Raw genomic sequence first — 27321 nt, forward strand, 5'->3', positions numbered from 1 at the left:
TGTTCCAGCCACTCGCCACCCTCTGTGTAAAAACGTGGCCTTGCACATCTCCTTTAAACATTGTCCCTTTCACCTTAAAGCTGATCCCTCTAAAATTTCATATTTTGTTTCTGGTAAAAAGGTTCTAACTGTCTACTCTATCAATGCCCCTCATAATTCTACATACTTCTATCAGGACTCTCCTCAACCTGCATTCCAGGGAAAACAATTCCACCTGTCCCTGTAGCTAAAACCCACTCAACATATCCACACAATACACACACACATATATATATAGGTGTGTGTGTGTACATATATACACATATATGTATATACACATATATACACATATACACATATTTGTGTGTGGGTGTGGGTGTATATGTGTGTTTTATATATATATTACATGTATGTTATATATATGTGTAAATATCACACATTTAATAATGTGTAATATTTACACATTATTAAATGTGTAATATTTGTATTACACAATGTATATATATATATGTGTGTGTGTGTAAAAATGTGTACATGCATATATATATATTTATAAACACACACTTTCACACACACACTCTGAAGTTTTTCGTTTACAATATTGTTTACAGAGTACAATGTTTGCTGTTGCGCTGCTGAAAGTAAGAACGTCATTGTTCCGCCTGGGACATATGACAAGAGCACACTCTCCTTTTCGCACATCTGGATCCAGCGGCAGTGTGTGTGTGGAGGGCGGAGGAGCGGCGAGGACTACAAGGGCCGGCTAGGACTACAAGGGCCGGCGTGCAGCGCGGCGGCGGCGCAGGCGCGGTGGGAGGTGTGCGACGGCGGCGGTGGGGAGCTGGCGCGGTGGCGGCCGGGATGGGGCCCCGCACTCGCCGCCATATTGGAGTCGGTTCGGATCCTGTCAGTGGAGGGGAGCGGGAGCGTCCTGGCAGCTTCTCCCCCCGCGTCCACACACAGACACACGCATAGTCACACAGACAGCGCCATCCTCCCTCGCTCCCTCCATTCACCTGACCATCACCTCTCCTCCGAGGGAGAGGGGGTTAAAGAGAAAGGGAGAAGGAGACGGTCCCCACCCCCCCCCCAGCCCGGACGGACGGACGGACGGACGAGCCGCCAGCCCGGCAACCACCCCCTCCGCCCTCCCTCTCCCCCCTCCCTCTCTCCCCTAGCGGCCTCCGCTCCCCTCCCCACCTCTCCTCCGCCCGACATGAGTCCCGCCGATGCCAAGCGGGCCAAGCGCAGGAAGAACAAGCGGGGCGGCGGCGGCGGCAAGACGGTGAGCCGGCAGCAGAAAGCCCTGGCGCCGCCGAGCAGCGGCGGGGCCAACGGCACCTTACACGGGGAGGTAAGCGGGCCCGAGGGCCGAGGCCGGTTCGAAAGTAAACCCCCCCCCTCTTGCCCCCCGCGCCTCCCCCCTCCCCGACAGGGCCGAGGGGGAGCGTGGAAACGGGGCGTCGTAAAGCCAGCCCGAGGATTTTTATTTAGGCCTTTCCACTCTTCCCCCCCAAAGTAACCATCCCTCTCCCCAGGAGGCAATTAATGTAAGGATGTGTCTGCATCCAACTTAAGACTTCAGCTCCCTTAATGCACACACACACACACACACACACACACACACACACACACAGAAGTAGTTATCAGTATTAGAATGTATTAATCTATGTTCACCCCCACCCCCAATATGAGTAGCTTTCATTTGTTAGAATGTATTAATGTATGTTCCCCCTAACAGAAGTAATTATTATTAGAATGTATGCCCCCCCCCCTCTGTTTGATCCACTCCATGTAGCCTACATCAAATATTATTCGAATGTATTAATGTATTTCCCCCCCCCATGCTGTTTGATCCTCTCTTCGACTAGTTTGCATCATATGTCATTAGAATGTTTTAATATATGTTTCCCCCTTCCCCAAACACCGTTTGATCCTCTCAACTCTGGTGTCAGATATCATGAGAGTGTATTAATGTATGTCCCCCCTGCCCAAACGCTGTTTGATTATCTCTTTATGTAGTTTACATCATAAGAATGTATTGATGCATGTTTTCCCCATTGCCAAATGCTTTTTGATTATCTCTTCAGGTTGTTTGCATCGAATATCATTAGAATGTATTCATGTGTCTGTTGCCCCCGCCCTCAAGTGCCGTTTGATCCTCTTCATGTTTCGGTTTAATCTATGGATCTTTTTAACAAGAACGATAAGTCATGTGTGAGGTTGACTTTGATTTGTTTGCCTGATATTTTTCTTAGCTGTGTTTTAGGTGTATTTTGCTTCATGGGTGTGAAGTGCCTTGCTTATTGTGCAGTGTGTACTGTATTATGGGGAGAATTCACAGTGATAATACTGTCTATTGTTTTGTAAAGTGCTGGATACTTTAATCATGAGCCTACTCTCAATTTTGGAATGTTTATTGTGCCCATTTTAATGCTATTTTGGAGGAAATTGCTTTGGATGAAATAGTTTTAAAAGCTTGGTTGTTCCTGGATGTAAAGTAAAACTTGCCTTTTAAGAAAACATTATACTGTACTCTCTTGCCCCTGATCACTACACCATCTTTAACACGTAGTAACAAGTCAGTCAAGTGTTTGAGATATGCACTGTCGTCTGGCAGTAAAATTTTATAAATTTTATTTTGGTTTGACCTTAACGCACACCTTGACATAAGATAACATTTTTTGACTCGATCTTCATTTCATACACAATCAATTTTTATATGTGATTTTGATCTGGAATAAAGATATCCAGTCTGAAATAAGTAATCCATGTACCTCGCTGAATGAACATTGATGTGATGTTAAAGAAAAACTCTGCTGGGATGGTTTAAAAGTGATTTCTCTACTTTTGAAACCAAGAATAGATATTTCAGGGATGTTTGATAGGAAAAAAAAAACTAGCATCGTCCAAAGTAGGTTTTAGGAATACCATGGATAGAAACTGACATTGAGTCGACTGACAAAGCAGAGTTATTGAGAGGAGGGACAAAGAGCTTGGTCAATGAGGAGTTTTGAAGAGACTTTGAGTGTGTTGGCAATTTGGTTGAAGATTAAAACAGCTGGAGGTGCATCTGGCAGTGATGTGGTGAAGGGTTCGTTTTGAAGAATGTTCTTTGAATTGCGGAGATGGGTAACTGTTGAATATAAGGACGAAAATTTGAAAATTGAGGACATTGGGCAGAGGGAGGTTGGGAGGTGCAGGTTAGATGTATCGTCAGTGTTATGGATGTTTATTTAGGCTTATGGAGAATGCAAAGCTGTTAAAGCTTTGAAATGGTCTGTGATCTAGCATTAAGTAAAAGTATGAATAATGCTTTAATTAACAGATGGGTTGAGCTTAATCGGGTGATATGGTGGAAGCAGGTGGTCCTGGTCAAGGAAAACAATTTGCTTTTAAAATTAACTTTTGCAGCTTTCCCATGTAAATGTCTTTTGATTTTTGATGGTTTGGGATGCAAGTGAAGGTTGAAAGTTAAATGTTTTCCTGACACCTGATCGAACAGCCTCCCAATAGTTTGGAAACATTATATTGGAAATGTTACTTCATTCCCTCACATAGAATGTGTTCCCATTGTATTTCAACAAGTGGAAATAGCGTGGGGAAAAAAATGTTAGTGTATTACATGGATCCAATTATTTTCATTATTTGTATCGCAGATGATAATTTAAATCTTAAACGCTTCCTTGTTTGCTACCCTTCTGTGTTAATTCTATATGCTTTCCTATTATAATCACTCAGAGATGAGCAATCTAGTATCAAACATGCATAACATACCATGCATCACATTGTTTATATGTATTTTGAGGATATTAGTAGAGTCAACCTGTACAGTTGCAGGTTTTGCGATTATACAGAGAAATTGAAACTAGTATTTGATGCAAAGCAGCAAAGAATCTGCTTTTGGAAGCTGAGATTGTCTGCAAGAAAAGTGAATCTTGCAGGTGTATATCTAAATGCAGTATTTACATTGGGACAATAGATGACAAAGGAATGAACCAAGAAGGGAAAGTTCCCATTTTCACGAGTTTGCTTGTGGGTTGAGAATTGGCTGTTTTGATCAGTTCATTATCTCAGTGGTATGGATAACCAGAAATTCTGTTGTGTATGATGTGTACTTGTGGTTAGTTATTTGTAGTAACTACTTCACTTTAATAGGACACATTGAAAAGATTTTTACTTTGAGTTATCGTATTTAATTTTATAGTTGGGGAATTTGTTTTCTCTCAAAATAATGGGTTCAAATTTCTATTGCTGACTTTCAAGGATTAGCATGGTTTTTTTTTAATGAGCTAGAATGACTGTTTTTGATACATACAAACCATATTTGTGTGTGCATTTAAAGACTGAGATGATATCGATTAAGCATAAATTACTTGAGGGATTGGCTGACCTTCTGTCCTCAACAGACCTCTTTAGAACAGGTATTTCATTGGTATATATTGTGCACCGTGTGGTGAGAAAAAAACGACACTATCTTGAATTTTATTGTTGGTGTCATCTGTCCTTTTCTGGTTAAAGGACTGTATCATACTTGTCTAGTTAGTTTGCTGGGGAATTGAATAATGTATTTGTGCTTGTATTTGACCTGCTGTGTTGTAGTTATACAGCATGGAAATGGACCCTTCAGCCTAAATCATCCATGCTGTCCAGGTGGCCCCATCCAAACTAGTCCCATTTGCCCACATTCCTCTAAATGTTTCCTAACCATTTACCTGTCCAAATGTCTTTTGAATGTTGTTACTGTACCAGCCTCTACCGCTTCATCTGGCAGCTCATTCCTTGTACCAACCATCCAGTATTGTTACTACTTTAGTTGTGCACTATGTTTCTTTCCATATTTCGCTTTTCCAATGCATAAGAAAGACGGCTCTATTTGCCGCAGTGGTACTTGTATCACAGAGTGTCGTGCGATCTGGCTTGCTTCAGGACAGGTGCCATGGAAAAGGTGCAATGTAATTCACAGTAATACTGAATATTAGAAAATATCAGGATGTATTCGCTACAGGTGTGAATATTAACAGGCATGGAGGAGATGAGGCAAATAACAATGTAGAAAATTTGAGAGTTTTTCACACAATGTTGGTTAAGTAATGTGGACCCAAAAAATCAGAATTAGCCGAGAATGTGCCAGGTGGCACTGTGGTTTTATTCTGTAAGGTCATGAGTGATCTTCTAATTTAATGTCAATTTCTTGCCTTATCCCTGTGATCAGAAACCTCAACTAAATATAATTAATGACTGAACATTTCTCTACCTTAAGCCTCGGTGGAAGAATTTGGGTTGAAACTTTCCGAATGAAGATATTTCTCTTCATCACATTGCTACTGCACTTACATTATTTCTTTGGTTGTATGGTGCATCAGGATACTCGAGGTCATAAACAAAAAAGCCATATAAATGCAAGTCGGTTTCATATCGACCTGAGATGGATGGCCGCTGGTACCAGCCTCCAACCAGGGGAAATTTATTCCCTTGAAAGTATATCAAGATTGAAAGTCACATATGAAGCTGAATCAGACATGATATGAAAATAAAAATTAGAAGATTGAAGATTGCAATAGGGAAGGAGTGAAGAAATGGAATTGGAAAGTAAACCATTCATTTTTAGCTCAGCGTACGTAGGATACTACCATGGACCAAGTGATCTGCACTAGAGATTGTTCATTTTTATGAAGCAATTTCATTCTAACTACCATAAATGCAGAGACAATATATATTTCTTCAAGGTCGTGGAAACAGACCCTCCGAGCCTGTGCTGGCCAATGATAACCCCACTATCCTACACACTGGGGATAATTATTGTAGCCAATTATCCTACAAACCTGCATGTCTTTGGAATGTGGGAGGAAACCAGAGCATTAGGACAAAACCCAGTGGTCACAGGTATAACATACAAACTCCATACTGACAAAACCCAAGGTCAGGATTGAACCCGGGTATCTGGTGCTGTGAGGCAGCATCCCCACTGCTGCTCCACTGCACTACAAGAAATATCAAGAGCTAACCTTATCTGAACTAAACTGAACCTCTTTCGTTTTAGATTTAAAATACTATATGCTAAGCTGTTTTAAAAAAAGTTTTTAGACTTTTAAACTTTTAGTGATACAGTGTGGAAACAGGCCTTTCGGCCCACTGAGTTACCGCCGACCAGCGATCATGCTGAATACCAGCACTATCCTTCACACTAGGGACAATTTACAATTTTTACAAACGCCGATTAACCTACAAACCTGTACGTTTTGGATGTTTGAGGAAACGGGAGCACACGGAGAAAACCCACGCAGTCACAGGGAGAACGTACAAACTCCAGATATATGGATAGCACTTGTCAGGATCAAATCCCAAGGCAGCAACTCTACTTTTGTGACACTGTGCTGCCCTAAAGTTAAAGTGCTGATCCATCATAGTCAGCAGTAGAAGATTTGTATATCTTGGATTGGCTTTATTGCTCCTTCACTGTGCCTTGCACTAGTTGGGTAAAGTTGCCATGTAACCCATCAAATCCAATTTTTGCAAGTGTATTATGTAGATAAGATTGTGCATTGGTTACTTGGTTCCACATGCTTAGATGCAGAGAAATGAATTAATTTATCAGAAAGGAGCATATGTCCATGTCGTGGATGGAGAGGGAAAAATTACAATGATAATTTTAAAAAAAATTGATAATATACTTTGTCTCATGCATTTAAACAATTACTTTCAACAAAAGGTGTTTCTCACAAAGTGTCCCTTGAACAATGTGTTTTTGTGAGACTCTCAGTCACCGGAGCCTGTGCGTGGTTTAATCACTGTCCTTCGAGAGGCGTATCATAAATGCTGATTTTTGTCTCCAAATTGTATTCCTTTGGTTCCCCTCGGATTTTGCATCACTACAAATGCAAGTACATTAAAAAAATTTGCACCCTGCATCCATGCTAAACTTATTTTGTCCATCGCACCCGTGTTTATTAATCTTTATTTACTCCCAGATTCCCAACTTCCCAATTCTTGCCCTTTATTTAAATCCCACCCTTTGCTACAGATAACTTAATTCAGTCCGACAGCTTTTCACTACAGTACTTTAATTTTCTCATCTTTTGTGGCAATTACTCTGATTATCATTACTCTACTGTTATTAGCAATTTGTTTAGATACAATGTCCTAACTCTTGGTGCTTCTTTGGTAAACCTCATTGCTTTGCTGTCTTTCATAAAATGCTTGAACTTTTTGAGCGGATTGTCTTCAGTTCCAAATGTCTCCAGAGTTTAGTTTCTGGATTCCTCCTCTATTCAAGTGAGATTTGAATTTAGCTGGTGTGGTTTCCTGGTTGTTGTTCTGAGAGAGAAATCCAGTAAGACCAGAGGTTGTGTCTCGTGTGAAAGTTGCATCATATTCTTAGCTGATAATGTGGCAAAAGATTTTTGGAAGATATTAAGTCAACCTGTAGGACATCACCTGTGATTATAGTATGTATTTAAAAAATACTAACACATTTGTGGCTAGATAAATTGAATTATTTGAGTATAGTTGTATCTGCACTTCGTACATACTATGTTTTTTCTAGAGTTCCCCCAGATTGAGGTATGAACTCCAGGGATCGCTGTTTTGAGGCTATTGAGCCTTCTATGTGTTAAATGCTGGAATTGAAACTTCGAATTAGGAGCAAGAATAGTTGGTTTTACAGGCCTGTCCAGACATATAATAATATCATGGCTGATTTGATTGTAACCTCAGCACACCTTCCATTTTACCCGTAGATATCTTTAACTTCCCTGCTTGTCAAGTGTCTATTTACTTTTTTCTTTAAAATATTGACAGACTTGTCTTCCACCGCCCCTTGAGAAAAGGCTTCCAAACGCTCATAATCCTTTGATATAATATCATGTCTTATCTGAACGAACAACCCCTTTTAAATAGTGAGCTCTGGTCCAAGGGTTGCTGCCCCAAAATGTTAACTGATTTCTCTTCCAACAGATGCTGCTTGACTAGCTGAACTCTAGCATTTGTTTCAGATTCATAGCATTTGCACTTGCATTTGCTGATCTCCAGTTTTACATGCTTGCATCAAGGGAAGCATCTACTCTGTGTGCAGCTTGTCAAAAGCCCATGGAATCTTTTGAGCAAGTGGTGCTTTTCACCAATGTTACTTATGTGAGCAGCATTGTTTCTCTTCTCAGTATGGCATCTTTGGGAGTTGACTCAGGAAGTACATTAATAGCAGAAGAATAAACTACCAGAAGAGAGGGAATGAAGGACATTTGGTAATGTGTTTTACTTAACATAGTGGGATTTGGATGGCTTCATGAGGGGTTTTCCCTTTACTTCAAACTGGGGTGGTTCATGGTGCAGCTGGTGGAATTACCGCCTCAAAGCTGCAGTGATCTTAATTCAATCCTCGTATTTGGTGCTGACCGTGTGGATTTTCCCTTGATGTTCCCCTTTACACCCACAGCACAGAGGTGTGGGTTGATGGCCTAATTGTCCACTGTAAATTGCTCCTGTTGTGTGAGTGAGTGATTGAATCTTGGGGGAGTTGATGGAAATATAGGGAGATGTTAGAAGGGAAAACAAATATGTGGTTGGAATTTCTCTGTGCATGGACATCAACTCAAACAGCCACTTTCTTTGTCGTAAGGAAAGATGAAGTACATAGGAAACGCATATAAATATTTGAGGGCACTGGGCATATGTTCGTTGGAGTTTAGAAAAATGAGGGGGAACCTCATTGAAATGTACAGAGTAGTGAACGCTTGGATAGGGAGGATGTTTCCACTCGTGGGAGAGTCTAGGACTAGAGGTCATAGCGTCATAATTAAAGGAAGTTCTTTTAGGAAGGAGATGAGGAATTTCTTTAATCAGACGGTGGTAAATCTGTGGAATTCTTTGCCACAGAAGGCTGCGGAGGTTAAGTCAGTGGATATAGTTACGGTAGAGATAGCTAGATTCTTGATTAGTACGGGTGTCAGGTTACGGGGAGAAGGCAGGAGAATGGGGTTAGGAAGGAGAGATAGATCAGCCATGATTGAATGGTGGAGTAGACTTGATGGGCCGAATGGCCTAATTCTATTCCTATCACCTATTTTATGAAATATCTGGATTAAAATCCAGCATAGTTTGGATAAAGAGTTGTAAATGAAGCATGAGGTATCTGATTCTCATTAAGATTGTGCCAGCTGCAATTCAGTGGTAGCGCTGTTACCTCAAGATTATGGGTTTAAATCAGAATCCTTAACCAGAAGGCATAATCTAGGCTGGCACTTAACTGCAGTTTTGTGGAAGTTCTGCACCGTTGGAAGTACTGGATTTCATTTGAGATGTTGAACCAACGCCTGCCCTTTTGAATAAGCGGATCCCAATTCACTCCAACCAATGTACATCAAGGTTGATTTTTGCTTATATCTTTTGAATCGATCCCTACACAATGGAGATTGTCGGGGAGCGCTCATTAATTTATGCACGTAATGTGTTTGTTTGTTTCAGTCATATTTGTCATAAGATTGTGCTTCATCCCAACATGACATAATAAAATAGACTGTCTTAAAAATGCAGAGATTTAGAAGTAATTTGAAAAATTTAATGGAGAGAATTGATAGAGGAATAGCAACTAATTTTGTGCATCCAGATGCAAAAATCTTTTGATTAAGCACAGTACTACAATAAATTGCTGAGAGTTATGCATGTAGCCCAGTCCATTGCTCAAACCAGACCCCACGATTGACTCCATCTGTGCTTCACACAGCCTTGGCGAAGCAGCCAAGATAATCAAAGACGTCTGACGCCGGTGATACCTCCTTCTCCCTGCTCCCAACTGGCAGATGGTGCAGAAGCCTGATAGTGCACACCATCAAACTTGAGGACAGCTTCCTCCCCTTCGTTATCAGGCTTCTGAATGGTCCTTCCATAAGCTAGATTACGGTTCGATTCACCTGTCTGCCTCTGAGGACATTGGACTTTGTCTAACAAAATGCGCACTACAACACTGCAATGCTGAGATCTATATTCTGCACTCTGCATCTTTCCCTTTGCTCTACCAATTATACTTGAGTTTGAACCTATGTATCTATGTATGGTATATCTGATCTGTTTGGATAGCATGCAAAACTAAGCTTTTTGTTGTATCTCAGCACATGTGGCAATAATAAACCCTAGCACATTTAAAAGATGGGATTTTCCAGCAACTGCTGTGGCTAAGAGACAGAAAGGAGAGAGTTTTGGAATTATTGTGTCTACAGATTGAGAAAGGAATGGGGTACCTTAGTATGGCTTGGGAATCTGGCATTGGATGTGTGAACATTGACAACTTTGTGGACAGATGAAAATTATCAAGGATTTGCCCACTCTAGACTTTGGAGATACAGTGTGGAAACAGGCTCTTCGGCCCACTGAGTCTGTGCGGACCAGTGATGACCCAGTGCACTAACACTATCATACACTCTAGGGACAATTTACAACTGCACCAAAGCCAATTAAACTACAAACCTGCACGTCTTTGGAGTGTGGGAGGAAACTGGAGCACTCGGAGAAAACCCACGTAGTCACGGGGAGAATATGCAAACTCCGTACAGACAGCATCTGTAGTCGTGATTGAACCCGGGTCTTCGCTGTTGTTGGGCAGCAATTCTGCTGTGCCACACATGTCCTTGTGGGTTGGGGGGGGGGGGGGGGGGGAGAATATTGAAAGGTACCATTGCAGCTGATTACTTGGATTTTCTTGGTTGGAGTGGACATGGACAATCTCAAGTTCATGTTTCAGGAGCCTAAGAAAGCCCCGTGCAAAAGGGTGCACTGACTCAAACTATTTGTCTTTCTCATCTGCCCCATTTGTGCAGTCTGCAGCTCCCACATTGGCCTTCTGAGCTACCTAAGAGCCCACAGAGTTTTAGTGGAACCAAGTCAATCTCAGCTCGGGCACACTGGAAGTTACCTGAGTGCAACATTGACTTTTGATATATATCAATGACTTGGTGTACAAGTCTTAATTTTAAAATTTGCAGATAACACCAAACTCACAAACATAGTAAACAGTGAAGATAGTAACAAGTTTCAGTATGATAGAAACAGATTTATAAATTGGATGAGCACACAACCGATGTACTTCAACAGAGAAGTGTGAAATGATGAATTTTGGTGAGAAGGCTGAGGTGAGGCAATATAAACTAAATGATGCAATTGAAATAAGTGTAGGAACACAGCTGTGAGATTATATGCACAAGTCTTGAGAGGTGACAGGATAAATGAAAAAGGCTATTAAACAAACATATGGTATTCATTGGTTTATAAATAGAGACATAGAGAACAAAAACAAAGAAATTATACTAAATCTGGATAGGCCCTGGTTGAAGTACTGTATTGAATTCTGGGCACACTTTGCAAAAAGATGAAACCACTTCTGAGGCAGGGATATATGCTAGCATTGTAGCAGGGATGTTAGTCCGATGTGGAGAGAATGGATAAACTGGAACTGTTCTTTCAGAAGTTGAAAAGAGATGAGATTTAACTGAAGTGCTCAATCATCAAGGGCTTTGACAGTAGGCAAGTAAGAAACTTGTTTTCAGTGGTAGAAAGGGCAAGAGATGAGCATTTATGTTGAGTGGCTGTGGAAGGGTCTCGACCCAAAACCATCTATCCATGTTTTCCACAGATACTGCCTGGCCCGCTGAATTACTCCAGCACTTTGTGTTTTGCTTAACAGAAGGAAAAGTTGTGCGCTTAGCAAGTCAGGTCGCAAATATCCTACTTAAAGTGGTGGTGGGAAAAATGCATTCATTTTCACAGTTGATTTGAATAAATGTCAAGGAGAACAAATTGTTCACTTTCAATATGATGATGTTGCACACTAAGCAGAGTTAATGGGCAAATGAACGATACAACAGAAATTATTTGGACATCATTATTACAATGACTAAATTCTCTTTCATTAACAATGTGTTAATGAACAATAATGGGAACGTGATTGTTTGGATCATTACTTTACCACTTCAGACATAGTTAGAAGTCATATTTGAGTGTGCCACAATAAGTATCCAATCTTTGTATAAATGGAATGCATATATTCTGGAGTTATAGAGTTCAGTGGAATGTTATATTATTCTTCTCACTTTTATGCATTTGTATGTTTCTTTGAACTTAAGTTCAAATTAGGATGTTTCCTTTGAGGCTACTGTGGTTAAAACAATTCTATCCAAAAAAATCAAAATTTGCCAATATGCATACTGACCAGCCCAAGCAATAAAAAAAACCTTGGAAGAACAAGTAAGATTAACTTGCCTTTCTTTCAAGGGTTTTTTTTTGTTGTTGCAAGAATAGGAGTGCGAGATGTCTTTGAGCCATAGCTTAAATGTGCCTGCTCTGAGCATTTTAAGAACAAATCCTCTTCTCCGGTGCTTTTGTTGACACTTTTGTATACCCTGGCATTTATTGCTGGTAGACCATTTGAACAGACATTTCCTTGACTAATATTGTTTAATTTAGGGATGAACCTGATCTGTATGATAGTCATGCTTTGGGTCAATTGTATTCTGATTCTAAAACACTACTGTAGATTTTAAAGAATACTTCAACATTTTGTGGTTTAGTTTTGGAAAAATTGCAGGGTTTACCTACATTATTTGACTAATGTCTGCTGTACTATCTTTTAATGTATTTCAATTGAAAGAAATACAATTATAGGTCCAAGGTTAATTTATTCAGGGTGTGGGTGTCAGTGGAAAAGCAAGCATTTATTATTCATTTCCAAATTTCCTTAGATGGTCTATTATGCCACCTCCTTGAATCATTGCAATGGTACTACTGGGTAGAGTGTTTCAGGATTTGGACCCAGAAGGCTGTGGAGGCCAAGTCAATGGATATTTTTAAGACAGAGATAGAGAGATTTGTGATTAGTACAGGTGTCGGGTTATGGGGAGAAGGCAGGAGAATGGGGTTAGGAGGAGGAGATAGATAGATCAGCCATGATTGAATGGCGGAGTAGACTTAATGGGTCGAATGGCCTAATTCTGCTCCTATCACTGGCCTTATGACCCAACAACAACGAAGGAACAGCAATTCATTGCCGAGGCTGGATGGTGTGTGACATGGTGGGGAGCCAGCAGGTGGTGTTCCCTGCTACCCTTTTGCATTGTGGTAATTGAGGTAGCTGGTTTTGTTATTGTAATTTCAACATATACAAAGAATGAAACATCGGTCTTTAAATACATTTTAACCGAGTGGCTACTGAAAATTTTGGAATGAGTAGAAGATAGGAGTTTTGTGTTCTTGGGTTGCTAAAGCCTTGGGGCCTAACCAGGTATACCCTAAGATGTTGCGTCTCCTGGGACATTGTGAGAAGCTAGGCAAGATGTTGCTGAGGCCTTGGCAGAGATTTGTGTCATTAGTGTGGGGGAATTACTGGAAGAAGGGAGGGTGACTAATGTTCTGCCTTTATTTAAGGAAGGCTGTAAGTTCAAGCCTAGGATAAGTTCATAAATCCATAAGTCACGGGAGCAGATTTGTGCATTCAGTTCATTGAATCTTCTCAGCCATTCAATCATGGCTGCTCGATCTTTTCCCCTCAACCCCATTCTCCTGCCTTCTCCTGGGACCTTTGACACCCTTATTAATCAAGACCCTGTCAATCTCTACTTTAAAAATACCCAATGACTTGGACTTCACAGCCATTGTGGCAATGAATTCCACAGATTTACCATCCTCTGATTAAAGAAATTCCTCCTCATTTCCTTTCTGAGGGGACATCCTTTTATTCTAAGGCTGCGCATTCTGGTCCCAGACTCTCCCATTTGTGGAAACATCCTCTTCACAGGCACTAAGTTTCAATGAGGTCCCCCCTCAATCTGACCTCCAGGAAGTACAGGCTCAGAGACATCAAAAGCTCATCATACATTACAAATCCTACAGGCGGGTGAGCCTAACATTCGTGGTGACAAGGTTACTGGAGGGGATTCTCGCAGAATCCAACTGCATAAAGAAAGGCGAGAACTGATTAGGAATTGTCAGTGTGGGTTTATGCTTGGGAAATTGCATCTCATGAATTTGATAGTATTTTGAAGAGGTAAACAAGAGGATAGGGCAGGGTGGCAAATGTTGTCTACATGGAGTTTAGCAAGGACTTTGTCAAGGTTCCACATGATAGGCTGATGCAGAAGGTGGGGTCCCGGGTGAGACTAGCTGCAAAATTGGCTTGGTGGTCAGAGTCGGAGGTGGTTGTGGTGTTTTTCTGATTGGAGACTTGTGATCAGTGGTGTGTCGTTGGATCGGTGCTGACTCCCCTGATTGTCATAGATTTATGATTTGGATGAGTATGTTGGAGCATGAGTTGAGTTTGAGTTTAGTTTATAGTCACGTGAACCAAGGTACAGTGAAAAGCTTTTGTTGCGTGCCAACCAGCCAGTGGAAAGATAATACATGATTATGATCGAGCCTAGGCATTCACAGTGTACAGATGAATAACGTGAATGACGTTTAGTGCAAGAAAAACCCAGTAATGTCCAATCAAAGATAATCCGAAGGTCTCCAATGAGGTAGATATTAATGCATCTTCAACGTTCTCTGCTGTCATGAAATGGGTTGCTGCCCTGAAAAGCCAGCATGAGATTGAGGAAGAAGAACAGAAAAGACAGTTGAAAAGAAAAGAAGAACAACTGAGAAGATAGAAAGAACAGAAGAGACTAGAAGAACAATTGGAAGGCTTGGAATTGTTCCTTAAAGATCAGGAAACTAAGAGGAAGCAGTTTTGCAACAACAGCAAACCTGTACAAGCACAGGTGCAAGAGAATCTGATAACAAAGGGAATGAAAAGAGACATATCTACCGCCAAGCCACAGGGTTCTTGTTCTTTAACAAGTGGTCACACGTTAGGGCGGTCCACATATCAAGACGGAGCATAAAGAATAGATAGACTTCTTAAAGGAGAAAGGAGTCTATTTTGGATGTTTGAAAATGGGTCACATGAGCAAAGACTGCAAGAGTCGTTTGGCATGTGATGTGTGCAACCAAAATCATCCTGAATTACTTCACATTGAACAAAAGGACAAAGAAAAGAAACCAGAACATGCAGAACAGAATGAAAAGCCAATTGTTAGTGATTCTGTTCTCTCATCTAAAATGTGGGGGCATATTGGGGCCGGTGATGAAACCTGCATCTTCTCCATTGTACCAGCACAAGTAATGAGCCACAAGGGGAGTACAGTGTTGCAAACATACACATTTTTGGATCATGGAAGTTCATCTACCTTCTGGGCAGAAAGCTAGATGAGAAGGCTGAACATTACAGGACCAAGGACCAAAATTCCCTTGCGTACCATGAACCAAGTGAAGCCTGTGATCAGTCGTCTTATCTCAGGTTTGGAAATATCTAGTCTGGACAAAGACAATTTTATTCAACTATCGGATGTGTTCACACATAAGACCGTGCCTGTTTCTCAGCTAAACATTCCCAGACAAGAAAACCTGAAACAATGGCCTTACTTGAAGGATATCAAGATTCCTGAAATAGACTCTGGCATTGACCTACTCATCGGGACAAATGCTGCAAAGGTATTGGAACCTTGGGAGCTGGTCAACAGCCAAGGGGGTGGACCATACACTGTGGAAACCCTACTGGAATGGGTCATTTATGGTTCTCTAAGAAGAGGCAACGACAGCAGGGATGGAAATGGCTGCCCTGCTGCTGCTATAAATCGAATATCCATTGCAAACCTAGAGGAGCTACTGGTCAAACAATACAATCACGACTTCAGTGAAAGAACCAGCAAGGAAACAGAAGAAATGTCCAGAGAAGAGGTAAAGTTTTTGGACATTATAAATCGCTCATCAAGGATGACAGATGGACACGATTGTCGAGACTTGCTGTACCTTTCAAGCAAGAAAACACCAGCATGCCTATTAACCATTGCATTGCTGAGCAGTGCATCCAGAGCCTGAACCGCAAGTTTGGCAAGAATTAGAAGTTTTATGATGAATATACCTCTTTTCTCACAGAAATGATTGACAATGGTTATGCTGAAAGGGTACCAGTGGACCAGCTGAATCGAAGTGATGGAGAACTCTGGTACATCCCTCACTACGGGGTGTATCACTCAAAGAAATGAGTGCTGTGCTGTATTGGCATCCATTTCTCAAGAAAACAGAATCAAAGAGATCAAGGAGTTGGACTTGGACAAAGACAATCTGCCAATGGAGAAATCACTGGGATTGCGCTGGTGCATTGAAACAGATGTGTTCAAGTTCAGAATTGCTGCACAGGAAGAACCATACACTAGACATGGCATCTTGTCCGTGGTTGGCTCTGTATACGACCCTTTAGGAATTCTAGCACCAGCCAACTCTGCCAGCCAAGCTGATTATGTAGGAGCTCTGCAAGTAGAAACTTGGATGGGATGAAAACATACCCCAAACCTCCTCTCAGCGATGGGCAGGATGGCTAACAGATCTTAACAAGATTGCGGAGTTTACAGTGGACCAGTGCATGGAGCCTATAAGCTTTGGTCAAATCAGATATGTACAGCTGCACCACTTTTCAGACCCCAGCGAAAGTTGCTATGGTACTGTTTCACATCTAAGATTGAAAAACGATAGCAAAGAAGTGCATATTGCATTTATAATGGGAAAATCAAGAGTGGCACCATTAAAACTGATGACGATTCCCAGAATGGAGCTTACAGCTGCAGTCTGAGCTGTCGGGAGTTGACACAATGCTGCAAAAAGAATTACAGCTTCAACTGGACAAATCCATCTTCTGGACCGATAGCACAACAGTGCTTAAGTACATCAACAGCGAAACTAAATGCTTTCAAACATTTGTAGCAAATGGGATCTCTTTTGTAAGGGATTCTACTGATGTATCACAATGGAGATATGTTCGCACAAAGGAAAATCCTGCAGATGAAACATCTAGAGGACTAACAACAGACTGCTTTTTAAGCTGTAAAAGATGGACCAAGGGACCAGAGTTTCTCTGTAAGCCAGACAGAGAACGGCCAAAACCTCACTTGGAATCTGCAATCTCTGCTAATGATCCAGAAATCAAGCAAGACATTGCAATGAACGTCATTGTCAAAAATCCATTGAACCCAAAAGAAGCTTTGCTACAGGTGACATTGTCGTGGTGGCTGATTCCACTGCACCATGAGGTTCCTGGTTAATGTGCAGAATATTGGAGACCATACCAGATGCACACGGTCTTGTGCGCACAGTTCGACTTCAGACCAAGAGCGACATCTTGGAAAGACCGATAACTAAGATATGTCTGCTCCTAGAAGCTGATACCTGAGTACAGCAAAGACTGGTGGCCTTTAAGATTGAAGATTCAATGAAGTAGATTAGATGCCAACACAGTGCATACCTTTTTTTTGTTGATTATGTGTAAAGTTTTCATAGCTCTTTTGAATGTTTATTAGTAATTGTTTCGTTATATACATAGGGGCCGGTGTGTCGGAACCATTTGTGTTGGTGCTGGCTGCTTTAGCATATTATATTATTTTGTCTAGATATCGTACCGTATTGTTTTGGACACTTGGGGGCTGTCATTGGATGAGTACATATATGGGCATAACGGACTGGGAGGAGCCAGAACTAAGTGATATATCTGGAGACACAAGGACTGTGAGGAGTTAGGCACAGGGAGTTTGGTGAGATATATTTCTTACCAGACCTGCAACAGACCTACGACGAGAGCTGTGGTCAAATGGGGAGAACAGAACAGCCAGCTATGACTTGAATGCAAAATAAGTACAGCCTAGTATGTTCATCTTGTTTGTACAACTATTTCAATAAACAACTAATTAAACTGAAAATATGACTCGAAAATCTCTCTGTTGGGGCTCTGCGTCAAGATCACTCCCACTCCCTGTGAAGTAATGGCAATCGGAAAGGAATTTATTGGAAAAGACTGAAGTTGCCATTACACTGGAGAAGCCGGTTTTCACACTTCTATAGCTTTTGCCAGAGGGGAGAAGATGGAGTGGTGCGACTTGTCCTTGATTATGCTGGTGGCCTTGCTGAGGCAGCGGAAGGTGTAAATGGAGTCGATGAAAGGGAGGTTGGTTTGTGTGATTGTCTGGGCTGCGTCCACAGTTCTCTGTAATTTATTTAGGTTATGGGTGAAACTGTTCCCAAAGCATGCTGTGATGCATCCCAATAAAATGCTTTCTACGACTCATCTGTAGAAGTTGGTGAGAGTTGGGAGGGATGTGCCAAACTTCCTAAACCTTCCAAGGGTGTAGAGGCATTGGTGTGCTTTCTTGGCCATTGCTTCAATAAGGGTAATCCAGAAGTTATTGGTGACATTTACGACTAGGAATTTGAAGCTTTCAACCATTTCTACTTCAGTGCTGTCAATGCAAATCAGGGTAAGTGCTTGCTTCCTGAAGTCGCTCACGATCATCGTTGTCTTGCTGACATTGAGAGGTTGTTGTCTGGACACCAGGTCACGAGTTCTCAATCTCCTTCCTATACTCCTGTCATCATTATTTGATATCCACCCCACAATAGTGGTGTCGAATGCGAATTTGTAAATTGATTTATATTTGTACATAGCTGCACAGTCGTGGGTGTACAAGGAGTAAAGAAGGGGGATGAGCACCAGTGTTAAGGAATATATTACAGGATAATTTGTCCCCTATGCTCACTGATTGGAGCATGGTGATTTGGTTTGTGGATGACGCCCAAATTGGCTGTTTTGTGGGGAGTGAAAAGGTTGTTTAGGGTTCCAACAGGATCTTGATAACTGGGATAGTGGACAATAAATTGACAGGTGGAATTTAACTTGGACAAGTGTGAAGTTATACATTTTGGTTAGTTAAACCAGGCAAGTCCAACACAGTGAATGGCAGGCCCCTGGGGAGTGTTGTTTGAACAGAGGAACCTTGGGATCTTAGAACATAGTTCACTGAAAGTGGTGACATGGGTAGACAGTGGTGATGAACAAGTACGGTATGCTTGCCGTCAAAGGCTGAGGCATTGAGTACAGGAATTGTGGTATCATGTTACAGCTGAACAAGACGTTGGTTAGAATGCACCTGGAATATTGTGTGCAATTCTGCTCACCTTGCTGGGGAGGATGCAATTAAGCTCGAGAGGGTACAAAAGGGCTTCATTTAGGATGTGCCAGGACTGGAGAGCTTGAGTTATAAGGAAAGTCTAAATAGGCTGGGACTGCTTCCTCTCAAATGAAGGAGGCTGAGGGGTGACCTTACTGGTTTATAAAATCATGAGGGACATACATCGGAAAAGAAGTTGGTCTTTTTCCCAGGGTATGGGGAAATACCACATGTCATGGGTATAAGGAGTGAGTGAAAGGATTTAAAGGGGATCTGACAGGTAATGTTTTCACACATGTTGACAAAGGAGATGGTTGAGGCAGGTGCATTTACAACATTTAAAGGTCATTTGGACAAAAGTATATGTACAGGGAAGATTGATTTGGAGGAACTGGTTGAGCTCTTGTGTCTGTTTCCATGCTGTATAACTCTATGACCCAGTTTTAATTTTGGGCATTCATAGTTCTATGAATTCCATTTACAATTTATTTGAAGCTAATAAGAGAAGTTCAAATACACTGATCATCGAGTGATCAATAAAATGGAGGAAGACATTATTAAAATTGGGAACTGTGAGCAAAGGAAATTTGAGATTGGACTATCCCTCTCTGGACTGACTACTTGTGAAAAGTTATTGGATGGAAGCTGTCACAGATTTGCTTTGATGCTACAGTGGAAAACAATAAGCACATCCCTTTAATACAACTAACAAAAAGTTCTTCAATCAGCTAGTTGCGGGGAAGTTGATGAGGGTGACTGAAGTTGATTTCTTACTTTTCCTCATGCTTATAGACACTTATGTAATTACAGGGAAAGTTCAACTGTCTAATCTAGTTATGAAGACAAACTGTCCTTTTTTCCCCCAGTTTGCCGCTTTGTCATGTAACATCTTCTAGCCACGTTAGCGGCAGCCATGCAGCTGCCAGAAGCAGCTGTTTATTTTGATCCAAGCATATTGTGATATGCAGAAGGATGCTGGTTTATCTTGTACTGTAATGCACTTCTCAGTAATCCATCTATCCCATGCCTCCGAGGAAATGCCCACTGACACTAGGCCCACACTTGGAGAGTAGGGATAAATAATCAATGCTAAATGCATTAATTAACACAGCAGCGTGACGTTTTCAAATAGTGTTCTCAATGGGGAATTCTGGAGGACTGAATCATCATTCCAATGAAGGTGTACAGTCCGCTGGCGTTCATGGGTCAGGACATTGAATTTTGCTTTATAAACATTTGGTAAGGTGGGTGGCGACAGTTAGAGGGCTGCACAGTGGCACAGCGGTAGAGTGGCTTCCTTACAGCGCTGAAGGCACGGGTCCTATCTTGGCTATGGGTGCTGTGTATATGTAGTTTTTACGTTCTCCCCGTTACTTGCGTGGGTTTTCTCTGAAGCTCTAGTTTTTTCCCCACACTTCAAAGACGTATATGTAGCTTGGTAAAATTGTAAAACTGCCCCGAGTTTGTGTAGGATAGTGTTAGCGTGCGGGGATCGCAGATTGGCATGGACTCAATAGGCTGAAGGGCCTGTTTCTGCGCCGTATCCCCAAGCTAAACAGAACTGCATTTGGAGTATTGTGTGCAGTTCTGGTTGCCCAGTTTCAGGAGGTGGATGTGGAGGTTTTGGAGAGGGTGCAGAAAAGGATTACCAGGAAGCTGCCTGGATAAGAGGATATTAACTACAAGGAGCAGTTGAACAAACTTGGATTGTTTTCTTTGGAGTGTTGGAGGCCAACAGAAGTTTTTAACATTAAGGTGTAGCTAGGCTGAAATTTCCAGGGTGGAAATTTCAAATATTGGAGGGCATAGCTTTAAGATCGAAGGTGGAAATTTTAAAGGTGATGTGCAGGGCAATTTTTTTTTCTCACAAAGTGGTTGGTGCTTAGAATGCATTGCGAGGGGTGGTGCTGAAGGCACATAGGCGAGTGCAATTTAATAGATGGACACATGAATGTGTAGGGAATAGAGGAACATGGATCATGTGCAGGCAGAAGGAATTTGTTTAATTTGGCATCCTGTTTAGCACAAGCCAAAGGGTGCTGTAATCTAATTTCAAATTATTGCAAGTTGCTGACAAATTGCAGTAGTTCAAAATTACCTGCTTTTCCACGTGTGTCCGTTTACAGTGTTTTGTTCACTTTTGTTTACTATGTTTTCTGACAATGCTGTTTATTTCTGTTTGGACATTTGTGAGAAATCTTTGCATGATTGACATCACAGTAATCAGTAAATACCGTGGTGCCAATTGACATTTTTTCCCCCAGTAAATTTTAATAGAAATTTGCAACCATTTTAGCTCAGCAACACTATTTTGGAGTGTTAGTTCTACTGAGGGTTGAATAAATGATCAGGCATAAATGATCATCTACATCCATTTTTGACCAGGAAATAGTTCTGGCATACCGCATTTTTCCATATTTTTCCCAACCTCGTAAATCATCTCCAGTAGTTGGACAGGTGAGGACATTATTCCTTGGAGTGCAGGAGGCTAAGAGGTGATATGGAGGTATGTAAATCGTGGGGAATATATAGGATGAATGCACATATGGCCATAGATTTAATGCGACAGTAGAAAGGTTCAAAATGAACCCGAGGGGCAAATTTTAAGACAAAAGGTGGTGATTTTATGGAATGAGCTACCAGAGAAAGTAGTTGAGGCGGGTGCAATAATAGCATTTAAAAACATAAATTTTATGGGCAGGAACGATATGGAGGGATACAGGCCAAATGTGGGTAAATCAGACCAGCTTAGATGAGGCATCTTAATTGACAAGGACAAGTTGGGCTGAAATGCCTGTTTCTGTACTCTATCCTGTTAATATGAAGACTTGCTCCCTGCAGCATGTTTGCTGCCCAGGTATCCCGATTATTGATTAGTAATCATTCCGTACTCTCTTCCAGACCTTCGATGTAAAGTGGTTCAATGGTACTTTATAGTGCTACCTGAACAGTCACAATGCTGCATGGAGCCACAGTCTGCCAATTATATGAGAATGGAAATAAAATTTTCTAGTTCTGTTTTCTCCAGACAGCACATTGGTGGCAAAAAATATACATGCACCAAAGCATTTTAATGTTGTAGTAATAAATGTGGCTTTCTGTTTTTTCCTTATTAAGGCTGCTATGTAGGTGTGAACTCTTATGTGATGCTGTTAATTCATCACTTTAATTGATCCCATTGTTGCCACCAACGATAATTCACCCTATAGTTAACTGGGTCAAATTATTCTCCATGTACCGTCTGGATATGATTCTGCTGCAATGCTGAGATATTTAATTCCCTGTTTTCGTTTTTAAAATGGAAGGACAGGGAACAAATATTTGGGAATAGCTCATGAAATAATTGGACACAAAATCAAAACCATGGAGCTAGTAGTTTGCAGGAATGATGTCTAAAAAATGCAGAACTTTGGTAGTAGTTTGCCGAGGTAGTGCGGAGCAATTTCCTGTCTGTTCTGTATGAATACATTAACTGGCCAGCAAGACCAGTTAAATCCTTGCAGCAACAGTTGCTGCTTGAATGGATCTTTGACGCTGCAGATTTAGTATCAAATTCATTTTACCGTGAATTGTATTTGCATTTGCTTTTCGGTCCAGATGTGACGATATTGAAACTTTCTGTGGTCTGGGAGTGAGTAAAATGTTTTTTTAATGTATCAGGGCATGTATATTGTTGTAGCCATCATGGCGTTTTCCAATTTGTTTAACTTTAGTTATGGTAAAAGCCAGTTGTGATAGGCATCACTGGCGTGGTTGATTGTGCATAATGTTGAAGGCAGAATACCATTCTTTATAGGGATGGAGCGACGCAAACAATGATTTTGGGCTAGATGCCCAATTTGTTTGTCAATGTCGTTCAGGAATGCGACTGTGCTTAACTTGCCAGATGCTGGGCTCCAGGCTCATGCCAAAACTATTACCTCCAGTGCTGAATATACACGTTTTAGGGAAATTATTGGAAGGATAATAAGGAAGTGAGGAGTGAGATGTGGAGTGAAACATAGAAACTAGATGCAGTAGTAGGCCATTCGGCCCTTTGGGCCAGCACCGCCATTCAATATGATCATGGCTGATCATCCAGATTCAGTGCCCCGATCTTGCTTTCTCCTCATATCCCTTGATTCCATTAGCCCTAAGAGCTATATCCAACTCTCTCTTGAATACAATTAGCCTCCACTGCCTTCTGAATTCCACAGATTCACAACTCTCTGGGTGAAAAAGTTTTCCCTCATCTCAGTCCTAAATGGCCTACCCCTTATTCTTAATCTGACCCTGGTTCCAGATTCCCCCAACATCGGGAACATTTTTCCTGCACCTCGCCTGTCAAATCCTTCAAGAATTTATATGTTTCTACAAGATCCCCACTCATCCTTCTAAATTCCAATGAATATAAGCCCAGTCGATCTATTCTTTCATCATATGTCAGTCCAGCCATCCCGGGAATTAACCTGGTGAACCTATGCCGCACTCCCTCAATAGAGACTGATTAGCCTTTCTAAAAAATACATACATTATAGGCTGAATGACTGCTGTCTAGATTGCTGGTTCCCAATCTTGGGCCACAAAGGATTGAAACTGATCTATGAGGAGATACCATTTCTTTTTCATACCTTAACTTTGTTTTCAATTTGATTTTTATTTAATGCTTTAATTTTGAGATCAATAAGCTGCAAATAATAAAAGTTTTGTATATTTAAATCATTTTGACAGAATGATCATTTCATTTATCATGTTATCTTAAAATATGTGCAATTCCAAAAGTTCAATCAGTTTTCGGCTGTGGATAAAAAATGTTGCGAACCAACTGGGCTAGATAGATATGTATAGGCTATTCAAGCTGCCACCTGTTTGCCATTCAGTTTGATCAAAGCTTATCTATATCACAACTTTATCAACTTGGTTCTGTAACTCAAAACCTGTGCCTAATACATTTCAAAACAACATCTCTTGCCTGAGGTAGGCAGGCCTTTTGAGATCATTATATTTCAATAGCCCTTGATTTCAGGATTGCTTCTTGCCATCTCCTCTCAACAGCCTGCCATTAATTTACAGTTTAATTTCTGATGCATCCATCAGATGAAATAGCATCTCTGCTTAATCTGGAACTAGTTTAATTGTCCCAGAATAAAGGCCTCACAACCTGAACTCTTACAAATAACTAAGTAATAAAGAGTAAAAGAGAGGCAAGAGTGGACATTGGACTGCTGTAAAAATGATCCTGGAGAAGAAGTAATGAGGAGCAAAGAAATGGTGGACGAACTGAATAAGGTTTTTGCATCAGTGGAAGACACCAGCAATATTGAAATTATTGAGAGTCAGGAGGTCGAAGTGAGCATTGTTGTTATTTCTGAGGAAGAAGATGCTTGGGACATTGAAAGGTCTGAAGGTGGATGTCACCTGGATCAGATGGACAATACCCCAGGATTCTGAGAGGTGGCTGTAGAGATTATAAAGGCATTAGTAGTGATTCTAATCAGTATCATTAGTCAGGAGGACAGAAAAATCACAAATGTAACTCCACTGTTTAAGAAGGGAGTGAGGCAAAAGAAAGGAAATTATAGATAGACACAAAAAGCTGGAGTAACTCAGCAAGACAAGCCGCATCTCTGGAGAGAAGGAATGGGTGACGTTTCGGGTCGAGACCCTTCTACCAGCATCTCTCCATCGATGCTGCCTGTCCCGCTGAGTTATTCCAGATTTTTATGTCGATCTTTGGTTTAGACCAGCATCTGCAGTTCCTTCATACACAAAGGAAATTATTGGCCAGTTTGTCTGACCTCAGTGGTTGGTAAAATTTCTGTGTCCGTTATGAAGGATGAAATTTTGGAGTACTTCGAAGCATATGATAAAAGAGGCCGAAATCAGCAAGATATTGTTAATGGGCGATCTTGCCGAACAAATCTGTTAGAATTCTGAGGAACTAACAGGCAGGATAGGCACACGAGAGTCGTTGACTTGGATTTTCAGAAGGCCTTTGATAAGGTGCCACACATGAGGCTACTAAACAAAATAGGAACATGTGGTGTTAGAGGCAAGGTACTAGCGTAGCTAGAAGATTGGCCGAATGGCTGAAGGCAAAGTGTAGTGCGGGAATAAAAGGGGCCTTTTCTGGTTGGCTTCCAGTGACTAGTGGTGTTCCGCAGGGGTTAGTGTTGGGTCCGCACTTTTCACGTTGTATATTAATGATTTGGTTGATGGAATTTATGGCTTTGTGGCCATATTTGCGGATGATACAAAGATAGTCAAGTCAAGTCAATTTTATTTGTATAGCACATTTAAAAACAACCCACGTTGACCAAAGTGCTGCACATGGTGGTGAGGCAGGTAGTGTAGAGGAAGCAGGGAGTCTGCAGACGACTTGGACTGGTTGAGAGTGTGGGCAAAGAAGTGGCAAATGGAATACAGCCTAGCAAAATGGACAATCATGCACTTTGGTAGAAGGAATAAAGGTGCAGACTATTTTCTAATTGGGGAGAGGATTCGGAAATTGGAGGTGCAAAGGGACTTGGGAGTGCTGGTGCAGGGTTCCCAAAAGGTCAATTTTCTGGTTGAGCTGGTTGGAAGAAAGACAAATGCAATGACAGAACTCATTTCGAGGGGGCTAGAATATAAAAACAGGGATGTAATGCAGAGGCTTTATAAGGTACTGGTCGGGCCACATTTGAAATAATGTGATTTAGTTTTGGGCCCCATATCTGAGGATGGATGTGCTAGCATTGAAGAGGAGGTTTATGAGAATGATCCCGGAATGATTGGGCTGAAGTATGAGGAGCTTTTGAAGGCTCTGCGACTATATTCACTGAAGTTTAAAAGGATGAGAGTGGGGTTCACACTGAATCTTGCCAAATAATGAAAGGTCTCGCTCGACTCAACGTCACCTGTTCCTTTTCTCCAGAGATTCTGCCTGACCGGCTGAGTTACTTCAGCTTTTTGTGTCTATCTTCGGTATAAACCAGCATCTGCAGCTCTTTCTTACACAAATAATGAAAGGCCTTGATAAAGTGGATGTGGAGAGGATATTTCCAGTATTGGGAGAGATTAAGACCGGAGGCCATAGCCTCAGAATGAAAGTGCATGCCTTTAGAATGGTGATGCGGAGGAATTTCTTTATCTAGAGGTTGGTGAATCTTTGTAATTCATTGCCACAGACAGCAGTGGAGGCCAATCAATTGTATTTTTGAAGCAGAGTTTGATAGGTTCTTGATTAATAAGGGCATCAAAGATATGGAGAGAAGGCAGGAGAATGAAGTTGTGAGGGAAAAATAGACCATGAGCGAATGGTGGAGCAGACTCGATGGGTCGCATGCCATAATTCTGCTATGTCTTGTCCTATGATCTAATAACAGCCAATTAATTTACCTGTATTTCTAACTTTGGAGCATTCCCTTCCAACCTCAGAGTGTTGGAACAGAATTTTGTTCCCAAGTCTGTGAAATGCACCTTGAACCACAATCTTAAAGAAAAACAGACAACATCTGTGGAAGGAGAAACATTCACTCTTTCTCTTTCCACGGACTCTGCCCAGCCAGATTTTCTGCATTGTCATAGCAACTGGCTTTTGAAATTTCTTGAACCGTAACCGTATAAACATGCGGCCTTTGTTAATATTGTTATAAATGTTACTGTGAAGGAACCATATGGATTTTCGTGGAGTATTTAGTGCATATTTTCAGGCTATCTCACCCATTTGTTAATATAGTTATTTTTAACCACCCTTTCAAGTTACTATTACTCGTGCGGATATAATTTTGTTCATATTTACTATGTGATCCAGTTTCACTGAGGTAAAACAACTTTCAGGTGTTTTGCAGTCGATGAAGTTTATGCATCCGCATACTAGAGTATACTTGGTAGTGCTGTTCACAAGAAATGACAGGATGTTCTGTCTTAGAAGGACAGGACATTGCATCATTTAATGTGGCTAAAGCCTTAAATCTGCAAAGTCTAATCAATATTAATTTAAACAGTTGCTTGCAGTCAACTTGTAAATGCTATTGAGAAGATAAGATTTAGGAACATGAAATGAAAATTAAAAAATAATTTGCAGGTACAGGAAATTGTGAAAGCAGAATGTGCTGGAAATGCTCAGTTTCAAATGCACCAGTAGAAAGAGAAACAAAATTAACATTGAGATTAAAAAGCTGCAGATGCTTTAATCTTGAGCAAAAGTGCGGGAGGAACTCAGCGGGTCAGGCAAAATATCATTTCACTTTCAGTTTAGTTCACTGTCACATGTCCGAGGTACAGTGAAAAGCTTTTATTGCATGCTAAACAGTCAGCAGAAAGACAATGTGATTACAATCTATCCATTTGTAGTGTATAGATG

The 27321-nt window shown here is 41.1% G+C and overlaps 1 protein-coding gene across 3 annotated transcripts in view; it reads left to right on the forward strand.

Annotated features, from left to right (window-relative positions):
- Positions 1–839: 839 nt before the first annotated feature.
- The window catches only part of fam193a (family with sequence similarity 193 member A), a 154300-nt gene continuing 127818 nt past the window's right edge, over positions 840–27321 (forward strand). For all 3 annotated transcript variants that reach the window (XM_078431893.1, XM_078431903.1, XM_078431898.1), the window contains exon 1: positions 840–1333. In XM_078431893.1, the coding sequence (XP_078288019.1) occupies positions 1196–1333 (138 nt within the window). In that variant the 5' untranslated portion in view covers positions 840–1195. The remainder of the gene's footprint in view (positions 1334–27321) is intronic.

Source organism: Rhinoraja longicauda, chromosome 3 (assembly GCF_053455715.1).
Source record: "Rhinoraja longicauda isolate Sanriku21f chromosome 3, sRhiLon1.1, whole genome shotgun sequence".
Classification (NCBI taxonomy): domain Eukaryota; kingdom Metazoa; phylum Chordata; class Chondrichthyes; order Rajiformes; family Arhynchobatidae; genus Rhinoraja; species Rhinoraja longicauda.